The 21344-nt window shown below is 48.9% G+C and overlaps 1 protein-coding gene across 2 annotated transcripts in view; it reads right to left on the bottom strand.

Moving 5' to 3' along the window:
• LOC135912679 (sperm-specific sodium:proton exchanger-like) overlaps nucleotides 1-21344 on the bottom strand; it is a 109117-nt gene that overhangs the window by 55875 nt on the left and 31898 nt on the right. For both annotated transcript variants that reach the window (XM_065445191.2, XM_065445190.2), the window contains 8 exons: nucleotides 19878-19982; nucleotides 17408-17491; nucleotides 14786-14880; nucleotides 9804-9864; nucleotides 6745-7029; nucleotides 3946-4152; nucleotides 1536-1721; nucleotides 212-376 (listed from right to left, as the gene is read on the bottom strand). In XM_065445191.2, the coding sequence (XP_065301263.2) occupies nucleotides 212-376; nucleotides 1536-1721; nucleotides 3946-4152; nucleotides 6745-7029; nucleotides 9804-9864; nucleotides 14786-14880; nucleotides 17408-17491; nucleotides 19878-19982 (1188 nt within the window). The remainder of the gene's footprint in view (nucleotides 1-211; nucleotides 377-1535; nucleotides 1722-3945; nucleotides 4153-6744; nucleotides 7030-9803; nucleotides 9865-14785; nucleotides 14881-17407; nucleotides 17492-19877; nucleotides 19983-21344) is intronic.

Genomic DNA, 21344 nt, shown 5'->3' on the forward strand with positions numbered 1-21344 from the left:
GAAGTAGTGGCCGATCAGGAAGCCCGAGGTGGTGGGATGGCCGTTAGGCCATCCGTCTTTGTAGAAATGTCCTATAATCTCGCCGAGAGCCCCGACGAATCGAGGTACTCGACGACACTTAGGAAGGCTGGTAGCTGATTACGACAGGGGAAGAGGGTTTCGGCAGGGCCGCGCATCCCCCCCCCCTCTTTCTCTCTCTCTCGCCACGTACCGTTACGAGCTCGGTGTAGTGGTCCTGCTCGACGAGGCCGCTCTGTTCCAGGTCGCTGAGGGCGGACAGGCACGAGTTGAGGATGCGCCGCGCGATGAGACGCGATCGGGCCACACACTCGAGCTGCGGGTACCGCTGCTGGATGCTGATTATCTCCTTCAGCAGCTGCGCCGTTTTGCGCGCGAAAAAAAAAAAAAGACGCCACTGCAGTCGCCGACAGCTGTAGCATTTCCAGAAAATGGAAATGCACACTTATACCTGCACTTAACCTCTGAAAGAGAAGTGTGCATTCGGCCCACATGCCGGTGACTTCGCTCTGCTGATTTAACTACGTGATAGGCCGATCGGAAAATAAAAGCTCGTTGTTTCGAGGTAAAATATTAACTTTGACGACGCACGGATGTCAGGATCAGCTGCAGACTTTATCATGACGTTCAGGTTTCATCCTAAACGAAAGACGAAAGCACAGTTTTTCTACTGGAACGTAACGGGCAACGCCCAATTATTACGCATTGTTTCTTTATTGATTCTTCTGGGTTCTATGTAGGATTCGTGCAGGATCTCTTTCAAAACAGTAAAATTATTTGCTGACACTTTAGTTAGGATTCGCATAGACTTGATTGGTATGGATTGTAATTAGAGAGCTTTAGCGTGTCCGGTATACCGCTAATGCGCTTAGCGGGATACCGGACACGCCGAAACTCTCCATTAAGGAAAAGCACGCGGTGCCACATAGGCCACCACTTTGGTCTGGATACTTTTGAGGCAAACTTTGCCAAACTTGGACCTGCTGGCAATTCATTCTTTGAAAGCCTCCTGAATGTCAGCGCAGCATGATAGCGTTTTAACCGCGCTACAATTAACGCACGGAAATGCAGCCGGCAGTACGGCAACCCTATCCGTCCGGATAACCGGAGAAGGTCCAAGGCAGATGATCCTCTCGTCCTCGTAAGGCTGTTACGTGGTAATACTGGAGCTTACTATACTGTTGCGTGCCTTTCGCATCATTTCAGCGGAAGGCTATTCGCAGGTAGTCCTAATGATTCATACGTATAGTGCAGGAGGCACTCTCGGGCTTATCGGGCTTCCATACGCAAGCAGAGCGCGGGCTAGGATACGATCTCGACTACAGAGCTATTTATTACGCACGCAGTCTCCGCAATCATTACGCAGGATTACACGCTATGCGAGACTTTCATTACGCAAGATGCTCTCGATTATGAATGTACTACACGCTTGTGTTTTAACGTTTCTAGAACAACGTGTCCGACGATTCTTATTCCTGGGTCTATACGTATACATAGACTGTGACGGGCGCACCCACCTCTAGCTTGTTGGAGTTGGCCTCATCGCGCATGAAGACCGTCACCTGGCCGGTAACTTTCGCCGAGGCGACGCTCTTGATCACTTCCTCCTCGGAGTTGATGAAGGCGACGGCCATGTCGTACATGCGGAACACGCGCTGGTTGATCGCCTGGTCCATCCAGCGGAGCCACGCCTCCGATATTAACTGCGCGCCGTTCCGCGCTGTAGCGTTAGTCTCTCTGCTCCCAACCCCACGTGCAGTGCACGACGGTGCACAGCCGTCCGAAATGTCCAACACTGTCAGTGCTTTGTCGTCGCGCTTGTGGGAATTCGGTGCGAGGTTCCGCGAGAACGGATAGTGGCAATGTCATTGTGCAGTGCCGTAGCCAGGTTTCTTTCGGCGGGATTGGGGTGGGGAAGGGGGGTTGTTCGTATTTGACACGGGAGGAGGAGGGAGCTAGACAATTAAGCCGCATACTAACACAGAAATTTCAGGGGGAGTGGAGGCTCGCGCCTCGCTTATGCCACCTCCTGGTTATAGCGAACTATAGGATACTATACCCTGGCTACGCCACTGTCATTGTCTTACATTAAGGGAGAGAAGGAACCGCTTAGGACCGGCTTAGGGCACATTCACACCGGCGACTTGAGGAGGTCGCGCGACCATTTGCTACTCGCAATCAAAAAGCGACCGAAGGCGACTGATGTTCACACCGGCAAGCCCGGCTGAGCGCGACCCGCAAGTCGCATTCCCGGAGATTATCGTACTCAGCGAGAACTCTCGGAATCTACGCGGAATTTGAATGCGACGCCGGAGGAGGCCGGATGTAGACACACGAAAGATCACTTCCGGTGCGCCGCTGATTGGTTTATCAGTTTTGCGACCACGGTCGCGCGACTGAAAAATCGCGCAGAGAGCGACTCGCCCAAAATGGTCGCTTTTCGAGAAAGGCGACCGTTTGCGACCATTTGCGACTGGTCGCAAAGCGACCAACTTGGTCGCGCGACCTCCTCAAGTCGCCGGTGTGAATGTGCCCTTAGTCTTGCTAACACGAGCTTCGGGACCGATTGCCTTCTTGGAGCACAGCTCTTAGGCGCCCGTTCCTGCGGCGAGCCTCGGCGTAGGAGCCCTATAGCTCGCAACCGAGCGAACGAGCACAAGGAAAGATGAGAACGAACGCGGAGAGCAGCGGGGGATGAGAAAATTCAACGGTGACTCCGATACTCCCTAATGCGAAATTTGAGCGCAGCTCCGTACGTGCTTTCTCATTTCGCGATGCATTGGCTGGCACTGGAGCGAATTGTGGAGCGAATTGTGGAGTGAATTGTGGAGTGAATTGTGGAGTGCATTGTGGAGTGAATTGTGGTGCGAATTGTGGTGCGAATTGTGGAGTGAATTGTGGAGTGAATTGCGGAGTGAATTGTGGAGTGGATTGTGGAGCGAATTGGGGAGCGGATTGGGGAGCGGATTGTGGAGCGAATTGTGGAGCGAATTGTGGAGCAACGAAGCCAATTGTGGTTCGACGGCCTCGCTGCATCGGGAGATCGCGAGAGGCAGCGCGTCGGTGAAGCGTGGGCGCTGTTCGCAGCAGCAGCCGCAATAAAATATCGCCTGGAGTCCGAAGTTAGGTGCGTGCACAGTGCCGCGTTGCGTCTCAACAAAGGATGAATGCATTCGTCCCCGTGCGGCTGTTACAATTATTTAAAGTAATGGGGCGCTGCGCCGGCTAAATATTGCGGTTGCCATGCTTATAGTGAACGAGGAGAAGGGAGAAACTAGGGGCCCGATTTTTGTTAGTCCGAACCATGTGACATCAACAGGTAATGAAGCCAAGGAAAGCACAGGGAAAGTTACTTGTATATTTAATTGAATTGTAGAAGCAATACGGTAAACGGAAATGAAAGCGGACGAGAAGTAAAGCCTGCCGCTGGTTGAGAGGCATACCCACACTATCCGCAATACGCGTGTGTTGCTCTACCCGTATAGCGTAGCGCGTGTTGGGTATGCTCGAGCGATGTAGTTGAGACGAAACGGTTTCCTCGTGGATCCCGGGCTCCAAAGTGTTTAGTTGGTGTGTCTAGGTGTTGTTATACATCACGGGGTATAAAAGGGAACGGAAAACAGGATGAGCGCTAACAGTAGAATACGGGTCACGAGTTGTAGCAAGAGAGGGGCCCGTTGAACTAGGAATGAACCTCCTTCCTTATTTGCTCTTTCTGAGCTGCGCTACAAGCATAAAACAGTCATGACATACCAACTCGCCCAAACTGCCACGCTTTTGACCATCACGGGGCAATTTGAGCGTATAGTGCGCCACGTTCTTCCCACTTGCGCGCTTCTACGCAGCCTTGCACTTGTCCTGCAACTGCGCACTTTGTTGCACGTGCTACAAGAGCGCGTGCGCGCGCGAGCGTAGCGGTATACGCACCCTCCGGTGCACCCAGAACTTGTGAGTCCGGCAGGCGGCCAGCGCGACGAACAGGGCGACGGGCAGCCAGCACTCTTGCAGGGGCACGTCGAACGCCGAGCACCAGGCGGACACGCAGAAGAGCCCCAGCTGCAGCAGGTACGCGACCAGGTCGAGGCGCGCCGACGTGTCCACCGCCAGGAACGTCGCCGTCGGGCTGCGCGCGTACTGCGCGGTGTGGACCAGGGTTAGGGTCGCGACTGACCGACGGGGCTTACGGAGTCTCGCAAGCTGTATACGCTATACGGCGGCGCAGACAAGAATGATTTTTTTTTGCAACGGGAGCTCGCACTTCCCCGGGAGGCCAGGAGGGTGTTGTCGTGCGTTTTTTGGTGCCAGGTATCCTGTTACACTCAAATATGGGGTGGGAGAGAGATAGAGAGAAAGAGAGGGGGGGACATGCCTGATGTGGGCTTCACTCCCCTCCCCCCCCTCTTTCCGGCTACGCCCCTGCTACGCTCCCTAATCACGCAACTTAAGTTTAGAGAGCTAACGTGGGGGCTATAGGATATTGGTGTTGAAAGTAAGATGAATAAATTTAGTTGTGCCAGCTACGTAAATCCGTAGAGCAGATTAGTGAAAGTTCACTAGTAACAGAATGGGAGAGGGGGCGCCAAGGGTACAGAAGCAGAGTCGACGGCGGCAGAGAATAACTGGTGCCCAAAACATGGTGGCCGTGACGTATTTCCTGCTTACTGCAATTGATTTTGGCGCACCAAGCCAGTGAAAGGTACCGCTGCGAAGAACGAGGTCGCGGGTGCGATTCCGGCCTGCGGCGGCCACACTACGATGGAGACAAAATGTAAGAACCCCGTATACTTAGATTTAGATGGACGCTAAAAACCCCAGGTGGTCAAAATCGATCCCGTGTCCCGCACTACGGCATACCCCGTAATCACCATGGTTTTGACATGTGGGTTTGGCACCTAAAACCCGAGAATTTATTACTTTTCTTTTTTTGGCCAGCAAAATCTTCGGTATTGTTTTATCTTACTCTGTTACTGGGGGCATGAATACTAGGAAGTTTGCAAGCGTAAGTTGGGGTTGGGGTCAGCCGACACAGGGAAATTGGAGGTGCTGCAGGAGAGGCGTTCGTCCTCAATTGAGTGGATACTGAAATAGGTTGACGGTGGCATTGCTTACGATAATAATGCGTCTGCGCTTCAAAAGAGGCCAGTTCAGAGGCCTGTGGTGTTCATACTAATTTGGACTTGTAGTTTTATTCGGTGTATGCACTGAAACCTCGCTGTAGATGGCCGTGCTTGTGTTCTGGTGCATTCGAGAAGCTTTAGCAGCTGCGACCAGTAACCGAACCTGAGAGTTCGTGCCTGGCACCACGACCACACCGCACGTACCACTGCGACGGGCTGCCGGCAAAAAAAAAAAAAAGAGAGAGAGGCGCGTAATTGCCCCGTAGGGCTTGACAACATGGCGACCAATATGGCGGGAACTCGTATCCAAATACATGGGAACGGAGAAATCGTTTTTCTCGGCAACCAGTGGACCGATTCTGATGAGATTTGTTGCACGTAAAAGAAGTTACGATGTGTGAACCGTAGAAGGTGTGTTTCCAATTTATGCCAGCAAGCTTTATATGGAATGTGTATATAAAATAAACATAGCAAATTCAACTATACAACTTTGTAGGCAGTGAAGAATGATCTGAATTCGGTAGACTCCGCTTATTAATGCATTTAGAGCAGACAAACTTGATTTACAATACACAGCTTTTATATATGCCACCAGTTTACGGGCAAGTCTCTCGCGAAACTGTCGTAAGCATTGTGAAAATTTGAGGTCAAGCTGTAAATTCATGCACCACATTTGTCCGTTTAAGATGCTTGCTTCTGCAGGTGTAATTTACACAACCGAGATACTTGCGGTTGTTGCGGAGTTACGAATTTGTAATCTTCGTGCTTCCATTTCCTTAAACTTACCAATTGTCGGCAATCTTAGTAAAGAATTAGACGACCTAAGTCAAAATTCAGTTTTTTTTTACAGTTACTAGAATCTATCTTTCTCTCTCAAGTGCAATAGGTACATTTAGTTCATACAGGCACAGCCAGCTGTATAACAAAAGCATTTCTGTGTTTCACATGCATTTTCACTAGAAAATCTGAAAGTAAAATCTTAATTGGAACGCGAATGTCTTATTGCACGCGCGCATATGCTACTTCAGTGCTGCTCTCCAATAACGAACGGCGAAACAAGGAAACAAAGCGGCATGAACCGTCACGATGTACATCCGTTCGCTTCGTCATCATTCCATAGCCAAACAATGCGCGTCGACTGTCGTCAAACTCTATTTTTTTCCACAAATCGAAGACCCCGAACGGGATAACTCTCAAAACGAAGCCGTCTCAGATACACGGAACCCGCAAATGTATTCCCACGGGACTGTTCATGACTGCAGCCTCGCTGACTTCTTTTGTTGACTACCTCTGGCTGGCTATTTCGACTTCTTCTAACCCGAAAATCCTGCACGGATCGCCACCGGAGCCCACTTGTGCTCGGAGTGAAGCTCGTTTGTCGCCATACACGGCCATTCTATCGTCTGGTGAGGTACGGCCATTCTATCGTCTGGTGAGGTACGGCCATTCTATCGTCTGGTGAGGTACGGCCATTCTATCGTCTGGTGAGATACGGCCATTCTATCGTCTGGTGAGGTACGGCCATTCTATCGTCTGGTGAGGTATACGGCTAAAGTGACCGGTCCACGACTTCCGCGTACGCGGCGGAAGCGCTCGGGGTGCGACTGACCATGGCGATGAGCTCGACCGAGTGCAGCAGCACGATGCACCCTTGCACCGCCACCGAGGCGGTGGTGAAGAGGGGCGACGGGTGCTCCAGGTCGGCCACCAGAATGCCGGCGAGCAGGGCGGCCAGCGAGAGCGCCGCGAGCGCGTTGAAGAGGATGCACGTCTGGGCGCGCCGGAGCCGGTTGGTGACCACGTGGCCGGGCGACAGGAGCTCGCTGCCCCAACCGCTCGTCGACCACGAGCTGTTGTCGCTCGACTCGGGAAGCGCCGACAGGACCTTGTCTTTCTGCGAGGGGCGGGGGGGGGGGGGGGGGGGCGCAACGAGAATATTATGCGTATGCATCGAAGATATACGGTGTACACTGGTGTAGCTTCAGGGACCTTCAATTTCAACAGTTGCGAAAGTCTCCGGAAAACCAGGGGTGCTGTTCGGGGCACTTGCAAATTCCACCATATTGCTAATGTTTCGGATTCCTCCTTTTTCTATTTTTTTCCCGACACAATCGGAGATAGGGTGCGTTTGTATTGTTTTTAGTCGACTGGAGCTGACGAGATGGTAGACTTGACAATGCGTTGGACTTTGTCAGTGTTCCGAGTAGTAGCTCGTACACCTTGGGCAGAGTGATTGGCGAACAGCATCGCAGGGGTCCGCTGACTGTCACGTCACATATCGAAACAAAACTATCGAGCACAACAGCCAAGCAAGGTCTCAGACGCACTGTAAGTGAAGTCAATTGAGAAAGCCACACCTTGGCTACATTCACAGTTTACACACTTTGCCGCGTATCTTGGTCCCACTACGATAACAATCATCAACCGTGCGCGCGTTTCCTTTCGTTAACGCTGCGCGTCGGGCACTTCCAGGTTACGAACGGCGTGCGCGTTACTTGCGTGATACAGCATTTTTTACAGGCTCGCATAGCGAGGACAGAGTTTTTAAAGGGACACTAAAGGGAAACAATAAATCAGTTTAGACTAATGAAACATTGTTTGAGAACCCTGCAGGCAGTCATTTAAAAAAAATATAGTTTGATTCTTCGATGAGAAAATGAAGGTCCAAGTATCAGTATTCGAATTTCGCGCCGAAACCCCAGCGCCGATACGTCAGCGTGACGTCAGGGACTCCAAAGTATGTTTTCACATTTGGGCCGCGTTGGCTGAATAAAGGTTCCCGAAACTTGCCATGTTTAATATCTGGTTCCTTTAGAACGCAATGTAGTCAATCTGTACCGCTATATATAATTAGTAGGCCCTAGAAGATGCCATCAAAATCCAAGATGTCACAGCCCCCAGGTGCGGGAACTTAAGTAGGCGTCGCCACCCGTATTTCGTTCTTGCGCTTCTTCTGGCTTACCAAACGTCTTATCGTTGTAAGATTGGTGTTTCTGGTGTTGTAGAACGGTAAGTTACTGATGCAGAAGAAATCATTTTTCACTTTAGTGTCCCTTTAAGAAAGGACATGCGAGCAAGACAGATGACGTTTATCTTTGTGGGACGACGTTGTACGCCCTAGAGGGTGTACATTGTTTTTAGAATGTACAGCAAATTCAGTAACCAACTTTCTTCAGTCAGATTAACATCAAGTACATTTTCGCAGGCGATGGGTGACGAGTTTTCTGTCGCTCACAGCTGCCACATTCGTCAGATATACCCTAAAAAAATAAAAAAAGAAATTGAACCCGACCTTGCTCGGAACTTGAAGCGAACTTTCGGAACGGGTATGATCCAAAATCTTTGTGTAGAGTATTTTCTCATAACGCTACTTGGAGGCACAAGAATAATGTCCTTTAGTGGAGAAAATGAAGGCCAAAACTGGACTTTCTGAACTCGGGCACTAAACTGGGAACGCTCGAGGGCAACAGGTATACCCGCAGTTTCTTTTAGAGTTTAGCGCAATTTAATGTGGCAGAGAGCACAGTTCTAATTCCGCAGCTGTATGGATTACTCGAAGAGGCGGAAATTACCTGCAAGTTCAACGAAAACTAATGTACCACAATAGACAAAGCTTCACTAATCTATTTTAACAAATTACTTAAGGCCACACATTCCAATTCAGCAATTGTATAGTTTAGTAGAACTTGTTGTTGGGCGAGTTGGTAGATATTAGCGAACATTGTTTAACTGCGCGAACAAACGAACCACAACGACAGAGAGGGACAAGGACGGGCGCAGACTTGCAACTAAAGTTTATTCCACAATGTACACATATAAGGTTTATACAAGGTTTTACTTTTCTTTTACCTTTGTTTATCTTTTTTTCGCGCACGCGCAGTGGTGCATGTCGGCTGTGTACTTATATGTGTACATTGTGGAATAAACTTTAGTTGCAAGTCTGCGCCCGTCCTTGTCCCTCTCTGTCGTTGTGGTTCGTTTGTTCGCGCAGTTAAACAATGTTCGCTCAGCAATTGTAGCAGGTTAGTTCGCGAGGTACATCCACTTGCAACGAATTCTGACAACGGCACCACTTTCGAAATATATACCGCATCAAACTTGCACCAAAATGCGCTGTTGTTCCACTCGCTTTTTTTTTAATGAAGCACCTTTTCTATGCATCGTGCGAGAAAAACGTAGCAGGAGCGTCGACGCACTTCGCCGCCCACCTTGGAACCGAATATCTCGAAACTCGTTACAAACTGCCCGGCTACAATTCGTAAATTGCAATGTGCCGGAAGTAATCAGCTAAAAGTTAATTAACGTTCTTCTAATGCTAATATGCATTCAGATGTTTCTTGTGCAATTAAGGCCCTTCTTTTCGGGTAATCCAGCTCAAGGAGTAGACTTACAAAATCTTCTACAGGCAATCTTGAAAAACTTGTATAATACTGATTAAGAACCTATATAGAGCAAATAGTGGACTGTCTGTGAAACGGTCTCACGCGTTAAAACTGCTACTTTCGCAGTTAATGTTTTGTTCACGTTTCGCCTCCGTCTGCGAACTTGTGATATTCGGCCTCCGAGGTCTCTCACATTTCGAATGGGAACCGATTTAACGGGAAGGCGCGCGCTCTGGGAGGCAGCGCGACAAAACCGCGGACAAAGATGAGCGAGCGGGCGACTTACGAAGGCGAACATCCAGTTTGGCAAATACAATAGCTTCTTCATCGTCTCCAAGTCGAGGAACCTGCGTGAAACGGTACGAGAGCGCGCACTAAACTATACGGCTGACCAACAGGCACACGAAAAGTCACTCTCTAGTAAACGATTCACGTAACATTGCGGAATGTCTGAACATATTCACGGCAGAATGGAATCTATAGGATAACAACGACTCTCAGTTTAACTGGAGTCCCGTTTAGATTCTACGAGTTTTAATAACCGCACGACAATTCCGGCAGAACTCATCACGCGATGAACGTCGACGGTGATGCGATTAGCACTGACACAGCGTAGCGACGCACAGCGTTGCAAACGCCCGAAGCGCGTCATGTATGAGGCGCGTGCTACAACTGGGCTCCTCTCTCGCGCTGGGCACGCTGCGCCATCTAGTGCTGCCGCCACTAAGTCCTCGCGAGGCGCATATCTGAATATATATTTAGACAAGGTTGGCAGTGCATGTAAGACAAGTTTGACTACGGCGACCTGCGCATATATTCTAAATAATTTCTTTTGGCGTTGAAGAGCGACACATACACAGTGACACACACACGGCGACCAAAGTTGGAGTGAAAGAAGTTATACAAACGAAAAAAAAAGGGAAGTGGGTAAAGTTCCCCAATGAATGCTAATCGCATTAAAACAGGTGACATGAAGCCAAACGGAACTGTCGGCACGTACACCACGCAAGACATGTAGCTCCTTGGTTGAAAGTGCTGCCGCAGCACTACGAAGTAGCATTCATGTTGAAACGGACGTTCGCGCAGTTTCGGCTGCGAATGGCTGGCACGAGTTCTGGCACATTTGCGCCGCAAGGACTCTACGGTGAAGGGGCGATCATAATAATGTGCCGGATGATGTGAAGGAGGCTTTTTTTTTGTTTTCCATTCAAGAAGTGGAAAGGAGGCAAAACGGAAAGTTCGAGCCCTCTTCGCAAGTAACAATCCAAGACGAGATAGCATTTCACACGAAGACGGAGGCTTGAAGTGAATATCAGTGGTAGAACAAGGAATGTCGCCGAGGCCAATGTTTCGACAGACTTGCCTTTGTGAGGGCAGCAACTTAGGCGCAACAAGTTTGACAGGACAGCACTTTCACGTGTAGCAAACCATAAATTCTGGCCATGAAGATCCGGCCAGGAAGTGCTATGGAGGCGACAACTCGTTTCTCGACAGAATGACCAGTTGTCCTTCGCTAAGTCGCATCCTCTGGGACTGTGAGGAGGACCCCCCTCCCCCGATCTGCTGGCCTCTCCCTCTCCTCCATCGTGGGAGGATGTGCTGCTTAGCTCCAGCCCGGACATGCAGCTCCGAGCCGTGGAGCGAGCCGAAGCAATCGTCGTCAAGTATCGCCTGGCGGCCATCAGGCCTTCCTGAGGAGCCCATGAATTAGCTCCCCACTCTGATGAATAAAGGTATCTCTCTCTCTTTCTCCTCCTCGCGTTCAAATCTGAAGTTCCATGGAGCAGGTTTTTCAAGGGGGGGATCGGAGTACATCGCAAGCATCAACATATAGAGCTTGCACTTTTTTCGGCAAATGCATCTTGAACGTTCATTAGGTGGCCACTGATATTTATACGACTGGTACACATTCGCGTTACATTTATGATTAATAAACGTGCCTTTGCGTACGTGCTCACTCATATGATAACAGCTCTATGTGTATGCACGCGGCTTCACACTCGTTTTTTTGCATAGTAACCGAAATGATGAATTAGAGCAATTTATGGCTTCAAATGGGAATGCAATTGATTACTTTCGCGTGCCATTATTCGGCACTGCGATTTCTAGCTTTCAGGTGGTAATGCCACACGAACAATTTTTTTAAACTTCGTAATTAAATCTCCGGCATGGACATCGTGAATGCAACGGACATTTGATGCAAAATTCTGCGAGCCTAACGATTTAAAGGTTTAACAACAGCTTTGTTAAATGACTGCGCTTATTATCACTATAAACACAGGAAGCTCTACAGAGGTGTACAGTTTCAGATTTTTATTCCTAGCCGGCACCCTTTGCCCTAAATGATGCTAAAATGGCGCCTCAAATTATGCGAGGCCTCGAGCTCACGTCTATGGTAGTGAAATTGGGAGGGCCGGATCTCATGTCGCAGCTTGCATTAACATTAATACTGGCACTTTGTTAAGATCACATTGCCACAGCAAGTTTTGATAACGATGATGCCCACTTTCAGACATTATGATATATAACTAAATGATCGAAGGCCGTGGACCTGTCGCGATTATTTATGATAAATAGCACCGGCTTACCTACAAAAAATTGAATAGAAATACGCTTTCAAAAGTTTTGGTTTTAGTAAGGAGTTTGGCGGTCTGAGGTTCAAAGGTTGCAAACAACCAGTGATATCATTACGAAGTGCGTCACTTATTGCAAGTAATTGCAATGTCATACCATTAGCGTGGTCTGTCATAAAGTAGGGGTGCTGTAACGCAAGGCTATTCCAAAATGTTTCTTCTACGTTGCTGCAAGCAGCCATCCACGGTTGGTGAAAAAGTTTTCGTGCTACTTACTACCGCTTCCCCCTGTCTGTCTCGCGACGTCACGGCAATTTCCACAACTTTCTCATCTGACACGACGTGCACACACGGATTATTCGCGATTAGAATGAAAAAAAAACTTATTTCAGATTCCGCACCTTTTTCGCCATTAGCCTTCCGCTACTGGTCAAAGGTCAGAGGTCAGAGGTTTTCGGGCTGAGCTCCTTTCTCCTTTCTGTCAGGCGATGTCACAAAATTGAGAAAACTCGCCACGTCAAAGTGCTGTGTACGCATTACTATGCCGAAAAAAAAACTTTTTTTGTTTAGGAACAACCGGAGACAGACAGCCCCATTCTGAAATGAATAAAGATGTCTGCCAATTGATCGCGCTGGCAATGGCTATTTGGAGCTGTCGGGGAGAACGGATTTATTTGCGCATCAAAAAATTTCCTGGCGGTATAATGTAGTTGAGCCCTTTCGGTAGGTACAAGACATCGCTCTGCCAACTCTTCTTCGCTGAGTATCCGTTTTAGCGGCACATTTAGCATTCCGTTGCACGCCGCCGCTATTTTCGACCAGCCACCGCAAGTTAAGCAAAGGGAAGCGGGCCAATCGCAGACGCCGGCACCATCCTCCTCATATAGGTTACTTTCACTGCGCTCGCTGACTCCCCTTGGCTCCACCGAAGCCCTCTCCACTTCGGTGTGCTCCTTGCCTCTTGTCAGCCAATTAGATAAGGAAAAACCTGTCAAGGCTAGGCAATGTTAGTTGCTCTGAAAAAAAAAAAAAACTTGACCTGCTACAAAGGGTGGAGCGTTTAGTTGAGTTGTTCAAACAACGCTGCGGGTCACCGCCCGATGCTTGCGTCGGCCTTTACGCGAATTTGACGTCAGCAGATTGGAATGAAAAACAGATTGGAATAGTTTTACGTTACAGGGCCCTAAGCTTGCGTTCGCAGGGCCGTGTTATTTATTTATTTATTCAAAATACTCACAGGCTCCAAATAGGAGTATAGTGTGAGGGGGGCATGTACAGAAAATGAAGGATACAAAAAAGCAGCTCATGTATCATTATACAATGGGTAACAGTTTCACAGGACACAAAGAGCTAATGAGAAGTATAAAGTTACAAATATAAGGCCATAAAAATATTGCACAGTATATGCAATCTATGAAGGAACATTGAAATGGCGGCTAAAAGGGTGACTAACGAAGTCTAACGAGGGGTACGTTCGTTTCGCCTGCACTACTAGAACCAGTTCACGAGGTGCTGCACCCTGCCATTCGTTTCAGCGGTGCAGCAATGGCGCCCGCAGAACCATGACGTTCGTTTCAAAAAGTGCAGGAAAGGTGCAAGGCTGGTTCATGATTTTGCTGCACCCGCTCCACTGTTGGTGCCGACTTGGTGCAGGCATACAGGTGCGAAGCAGCGACGCAGCAGACGACGCAGCACACGGGTGCGAGCACCGTAAAAAGACCGCTTACACACGTGTGATGTGTCTACGCAACTGTAGTGTGTATTTACGCCCCAGAAACCGATCATACCTGCAGTTCAGGATCTCTCAAACTTACGCACTCCATGCACATTAGTCTGACATAGCATAACGTCTACACCGCGTCTGCATCTTTGCATTCGTTTCGAGTGTTTCGCTGATCCTGCACCTCCGGAATTGAGCTGCACAGTTTCTGAACTTCTAGTGAACCGCCGTGAACTGGTTCACAGTGGTGCAGGCGAATCGAACAGACCTATGGCGAACACGCTATGTCTATGCTAGAATACGAGATCAACGTTGATGATACCTGTAGCAGAGCACGTGCGGTCCCACGAACTTTCCATATGCGTCCTACGGTTGCCTGCATATCTATCCTTCACGATGGAGGCGGGAAGTCAATATGTGCACTGGTTTGTCCGCATTATGAGAAAAGAAAATGTCTACATTGGTTATGTATCGATAGATAGAAATACGCACCTTTAGCGGTCTTAAACTTCTGTCTATAAAGAGAAATCATTAACTGCACCAAATGAAGAATTGAGCAGCGGGTCTTACGTGGCCGCCTATGACGGCCTTCTAAGAGAGGTGTGCACATCTTCAAGCAGGCCACATTCAGGTGAACGAGGCGTGGCTGTAGGACGCTTATGTGGAAAGGAAGCAATCCAATCGTACTTGTCCTCGCACATTTCCTCGAACGATGTTAATTCCAGCCCGCGGCCGGTTTACTGTATATTCCCTTCAAATTAAAGTGCTTAAATGTGCGTCGCCTGTTACAGCTTGTCTCATCTAAGTAACTGGTTCCATGTAATTGGTTGCTGAAGGAAGTAATCGAATTACAGTGCGCGTTACCGAGGTGAACGAAGAAATCGTTAAACTACAAAACTACCAAAAATATGATTGATTACAAGTGGTTAAATACATGTAATCAATTGCGTACAAGTGTGCATGGGGCATACGTACGAATCGTCCTTGACTTTCGTCTGTACGGCGGTGAGAATCTTCGCGTAGGTCTCCGGGTGGATCATGCCGTTCTCGAACTGCCTCCGCAAGGACACCTGCCGGACGAAGTATTAGCATGCGGAAAAGATAAGCCACACAACGGGCCACGCCTGAAGCGCCCTGGCAAAGTAACAAGCCGTTCACTCATAGTAGGAGACACGTTCAGCAAATTGTACTGTATTGCACTGAATAACCTTGCATCCCTACAAAGTCTTCCTTTTCAGGTGCAAGCAACCTAGTGGGATCTCCTACAGAAAAGTGACGAGACGTCACATCTTAGTTTGTACAGGGTTCCTGCATATTTCGCTTAACGTGTTCGAAAAAAAAAATATACATATTGCGCTTACGCTGCACTGCTCTTGCTAAAATTTTGCAGGAAAATCGCATGCTGGAGTCTACGTCGTTCAGTGCAACACATGGCACAATTCCCTGACTGGTTTTTTTTAAGAAAAACTGCAAGTTTGCCCTCGTTTATGGGGTTGCGAGTCGATGCCACGACAGTGCAAGGATAAATTTGTGTCGCCGCCTGCCGGTAGCTACAGAAAGCAGCCGTTCAGGGAGGGTTGCCACGTGTTGCCCGCTCCTCTGGAACACGAGCAGACGTCTCTGAAACGCTGCTTTCTGCAGCTGCCGGCTGGCGGCAAAACAAGTTTTATGCTTGCTAATGCTTGCGCTGTCGCAGCATCGGCTCCCATCTCCATAAACTAAGGCAGAATCACATTCGCCTATTAAAGATCAGGCAAATCACAGTGGCAGGTGTTACGCTGAACGACGTAGACTCCAAAATGCGATCATTCGCCGAAATTTCAGCAAGAACAGTGCAGCGGTAAGCGCAACATCTTTTTTCCGAACACGTTAAGCGAAATATGCAGGACCCTGTACAAGTTCAGAAGTTGTAGTAGACGACAACAAGCCACGTCGCCGGGCATCACTGTGTCTGCGCAGGTTTGCTAATTATATGCACCAGCCGCACTGGTTCCACTACGCGCAGTGTGGCCACGTGCCCTCGTGTTCACGCTTGAGTGGTGGACAAGCCCCAACATATATATCCCCCCCCCCCCCCCAGGAAAAAAAAATGTCGTTTTTATTTGGGTACTCGCGGTTCATGAACATTCGTCCACAACTGCATGAATGTGAAATTTCGAGGTGGCTTTCTTTAGGCACAGATAAGTAGTAAGTAGAGCTTTGTGCGTTCTTGTTGAAGATTAGCCGCTCCGATTTCCACCTCGATTTGCTCCGACCAGTCGTCGGCGCAATGTTAGTCTCCGCGGCGACATTCTACTCCTTAGCATTCTACTCCTCAGTGGCGTTAGGTCCGATTCCTGGCCGTGGCCGGCCACGAACTCCGATGTCGGTGGAATGCAAGAACGCCCGCGTGAGTCGATTGGCGTTCTAGTCGAGGTAGACCCAACAGTCTAAACTGAGCCGGATCTGATCCACGCTATACGGCGTCTCTCAGATTCATAACTCTGGCGCTGCATGAGATGCAATGCACGCTAAAATAATTTACACCCTTAAAAGTGAAAAAGGGTGTAAATGTGTCTACAACTCGCACCCTTAAGGTGTCCGTTACATAAAACACACCCGTAAGGTTGTGAGTTATAGACACATTTACACCCCTTTTCACCTTTAAGGGTGTAAACTATTTGACAGTGTACGCCGTGAATCTGCGCTTCTCCACAAGGCTCGACATGACTAGTATACAGCGCATGTGCTCTAACGGCTAACGCCGAGCGTAAATCAAGTAGAAGAGAAACCGAGACAGTCGCGAACGTGACGTTGGTAGCCCGCTGTCACATATAGACACTGCTGAATTCTCAGGCAGGGCGAAATTTGCGGTGATTCGAAGCCTGTACTCTTAGCCTGCACTATTCGCAATTATTTGGTGTAACGATCACCCAGTGACGCGTGGGTACGTGAAACACGACTTACGTTGCGTAACCACAGCAACAACAAACCCGGTGGGGTCGCAACGTTGCGGGACGGTGTCATATGCCGCATATCGCTCTTTATAGCCGCCACCGAAGAAAACAGTGACCAGAGAGCGCACAAGTTCTTCGCACAATCCCAGAATACGTCTTAAAGCGAAGCTCTCTTATGGATCTTCCTACCGATAGTGGCCCTAGCAATGTCTCTCATTGGGTCTACCGGGAAACTCTCTCCTGGCCTTGATCACGTTGATCCTCTTACCGTTTTCTGCATATGGCTTGTCCGAAAATTGGCCCAAGAGCGCTAATACTGACGAAAAAAAAGGTATGTCAGAGCGATAGCGCTTTAAGATTGCCATCGCACGCAAAAAACACACCGAAGGTGGGAACGGGTAGTTCGGTTTCAAATTGAACATCTACGTCAAACATTGCTCGCTGGTGGTTCTAAAAGTGCTTTTTTTGGTAATACAGAGTTGAACAATGAAGTTAACAGTGAGCACCCGTTCACTAACTTCCCTTCTGAGCGTGTGGTCGTCGCGTGCTCTGTACGAAAGAGGACTGAGCTTAGACAGTGCAGCCGCTTCAAGCCCTGACACGCTCACCGCGGTTATGGAGCGGCATTGTGGAAAATTTTCGTGCTGCTTCAAGCACTGACCGTCTGTAGCGTGCGGATGTTCCTGTTGACCTCCATGTAGGCCTTGGCGATGCCGCGGCCAGGTATGACGCAGACGGACGAGCACTGCGGCAGCACACGGGTAATTCAGTTCAGCTTACTGTGATCTTCATAGATACAACTACAAGTACAAATCAGGCTTCGGGTCAACGTAAGCGCAAAACACTTGTTCGCTGACCCACCAGTGTAGTACAGTGAAGGCACACGGCAGCTTAAAAGCGGATGCTCCATACACATTTCAAATACTGAATAGCCCCTTAATGCAATATTGCAATACTAAGTGCAATACTAATAGTATGCAATGCTAGTTTCCATTAAGGAGTAACAAAACGAGACAAAAAAACTGATGTTGCAGCAAAAGCACCGTCAGAAAACGCAGATATTCGTAAATATACAAGAAAATGCAAATATCGCCTTAAGTCACACTTTTTCCATAGCTCCGATGCACCTGTGCTTTGCGCGAAGCCTAAATTATATGCTGTCGTGCATGGGGTGAAGTTGGTCCCCTCAGTATTAACAGAATTGTACTAAAGTGCCTCCATGGTCCTTATTTTGACAGAAAGCTTTAAATGAAGAACAATATTTGTACTCTGGGTGACCTAGAAGAGAAAATTGCGCTACAGCATGCGTGGAGTGAAATGAAACTGATTTCACTGCAAAAAAGCGAAGTTTTTGAAAACCTCGCTGGGTCTCGTGAACGTGGGTGCTGCGGTCGTGCTGTTGTCTTGCCAACAGTTCAACCAATCAAAGCGGAGCACGCGCGCCATGCCTGCCGCTGGGTTCCCTGCACCACCACCAGATGGCGCTCGTCTCCCGCGCATCCGTGATAGCGGCGCCGCCGGCCGCGCGGAGCAAAAAAAAAAAAAAAAAAAAAAGACACCAACCAGAAATTTCGCCCTCGCGCATCCACGGCTGCACGGTAAGGAGGAAATAAACGCTTCTTGCAGATAGAGATTCGAATTGCGCTACGTACAGTGCTCACGGAATGAAACGCGTCAATTTAGGGTTAAGTGATCCGCATACTTTCGTTTGAACCGGCTACAGTTCGTGTCACATCGACGTAATTCTGGCGCGTACACTTACATCGGAGTCCTCGTCACCTTTGGTGACCAAATTCCTAGCGACATGACATGGTGCTCTCACATACTTTGCACATATGTAGGGTTCTACTAAATGCTCGTGTCCCATTTCATTCCGTGAGCACTGCACATATGCGCGTGCTGCCTCAGAAACCATGATGCGTTCAAGGTGTCCGTCGTACTTTCTAGTAATCAGCCACTCCGCTTAGCAAAAGGCTCCATATAATTTGTGTGCGCTTGTGTGCGCGTGTGCGCGTCTGCTCGTGTTGAGACACACTCGATGCACTCAGAAAGCTTCGCTGCATATACATTCCAGCTCGTTGGTTCTGCTGCTTATTTTTCTTGCCAAGTTTCGGTATTGAGTGCGACGTTTCTGAATAAATGTATTCAGGCAACGCTGAAAGACCGGCAGCTAGCGTCTTTTGTTGGTTTAGAGCAGCAACACAGGGACGGAGAGGAAGGAGATTGACCTGTTTCTAGGCTAAACCCCATGAGAGCGATTTCTTGCACGACGACGACGAGCGACGGCTTAGAGCGACAAAACAGGACGTCACTTGAACAGATCGCTCGGTCTTGTCGCTCGATCGCTCTGTTCAAGAAATCTAGAATCCGTCGCTCGTCGCCCGGAAGTGCTATGAGCAACTAGCCAACACTTGGAAGCCGGAACGGTATGTACATCACTCAAACACTTCCGATTGTCGCACGGAAGGAGGAAACGATTGAATTTTTATACGTGCAGGGATAAGAACCCACTGCAAGACCCTTAGAAATATCTTGTGCTGCTTTTTACAGCAAAATACATCAACTCAAATTAATAAAGCACGCGTCACGCTAGCTTCGGCGCGTATTTGCTGCCCTCATACTGGCAATACCGGGGAGACGTCCCTTAAAATCGTCGCTCGCATGGGGTACGACTTGTAGGCGACGAGCGAACGCGACAGCCATCTCCATCACATCGCTTGTCGCTGTCGCGCGCAAGATCGTTCGCATGGGGCTTATACTTCTCTCTTTTGAAAGCAGGGTTAGAGGACACAGCGATGTGACATCGCCGGATGCACTGGTGTCACACACGGGATGAAAAGCAAATGAAATGATTCACATGTAACGAGAGCGGTCTAAAAAAAAGCCATAGGTGGCTTGAGGTGAAGCCCGCTTCCACTTTTCTGCCTGGTGTCTCTCTTGCTGAAACAGTTACCACAAGATATTTTTATTTTCTTTTATTATATTTATGCTCGATGTGTTTTCCACTTTTAGATCAAAAACAAATTTTTGGGGGTACTTATATGAGCCGTCATTAAAGGGTTAAGCACCTAACTACAAGGCGGCTTTCTGGTGATGTAGATATTCATTAATGTTCACATTCGTGCACTCACTTGTCGCTCTGTGGTGAATTCGTCCTTGAACATGACCTTGGTCATCCGGTTGAGCCTGCTGGACATATTTCGCTCCGTCTTTTTTTTCGCTGGTTGTAATGGTTCCTGCGAACGCAATACCCATTGTGGTTTGGGAGTTTCGCGAACAATGGACGTATACAACGTTGGCGCGGTGCTTAAAAAAAGGAGATAAACGCAAACAATTGTCGAAAGCCATGTTGTGTTATACACGGTTATAATCCAATACCAAGAGACACTCTAGGCTATGAACTATCACAAAATTATAACCTCGTAGGTTAGGCGGCCCAGTCCAGTCGTATATCTAGGAGCCGGTTCACATCGCCGAGCTGCACTACCCTAATCGCTCATGGAGGCTCGCGAAATATCAAATTCTCTACGAAACGTCGCTTCTCCGAGTGACTTATCAAACCATTGCCCAATGCCACTGACACGCATCTCACGTGCAAATTATCAGCATTCGCTTTGCTTACCCAATCCTAGCTGAACGCGGCCATCCTCATCGCCTCTTCCGCCGCAGTACTGGGATCGTCTATTTCAGTGCAATCTTTTTGTGTCGCAACTCAGTTGTAATGGTGAGAACATGAGCAGGGCATGAGCTGTGGGCACACATGACTTTGCGAAAGCAGAGGCACGTTCCGTGGTGGAATGAGGCGTTCGCACAGTAATCTTCTTTTACACAAGTTCCACTGGGTAACCAAAACATTTTTGCAACTATATGTTCCACTTAGTGGAACCTATGTGGAACAACGTTAAGAGCGGTGATGTAGTAGCAGAGGAAAGCAGCTCCACCTGAAGCCGAGCCGACACCCTCAGGGACTTTCATTCAACATACGCTGCCACACAGTAAGTGGAACATTTCTTCGAATATGTCCCACTTATATAGAGGAGCCTACGATGAACGAACAGTTAACAAGTCTGTACCGCCACCCTGGTCCGAGCTGCACGCTGCCAGCTAAGAGTGCGTGCCATCATTTTCACATGGCGCCTTCAGTCGCGACGCTTATACGAGCCCGTCTGCATAATTCTCACCGCAGAGACTTGCAGAAACACGCACCAGAAACACGCACCACAGTAAGCGACGACGACGAGAAAAATATCTGGAGCTGTGCCAGACGTGGTCGCCACTGCGCATGTCCCAACCACCCACCTGCGTGGACTCACTCACGTCGACCGCGGCGGCGCCGATATGAACACCGGACGCAGGACGTATACGTACACAACATAGTCCACGGGGTATAGGTTCACACCACCACGCGCTAAGGTTGACGGTACGGGAGAGAGGGGGCAATAAATTTTGTTACACCATGGTCCCAACAAACGTATGCTAAGAGTGAAGGGATGCGCGTGCATTCCCATGCTCTCTCCTTTTCGTCCTCTCGCTTCTCTTTTTCCCCGGTGGCTTTCTATACTTGTGCCTCCGTTGCGCGGCCGAGTGCTGTCTCTTAC

The sequence above is a fragment of the Dermacentor albipictus genome, chromosome 7 (assembly GCF_038994185.2).
Source record: "Dermacentor albipictus isolate Rhodes 1998 colony chromosome 7, USDA_Dalb.pri_finalv2, whole genome shotgun sequence".
Classification (NCBI taxonomy): Eukaryota; Metazoa; Arthropoda; class Arachnida; order Ixodida; family Ixodidae; genus Dermacentor; species Dermacentor albipictus.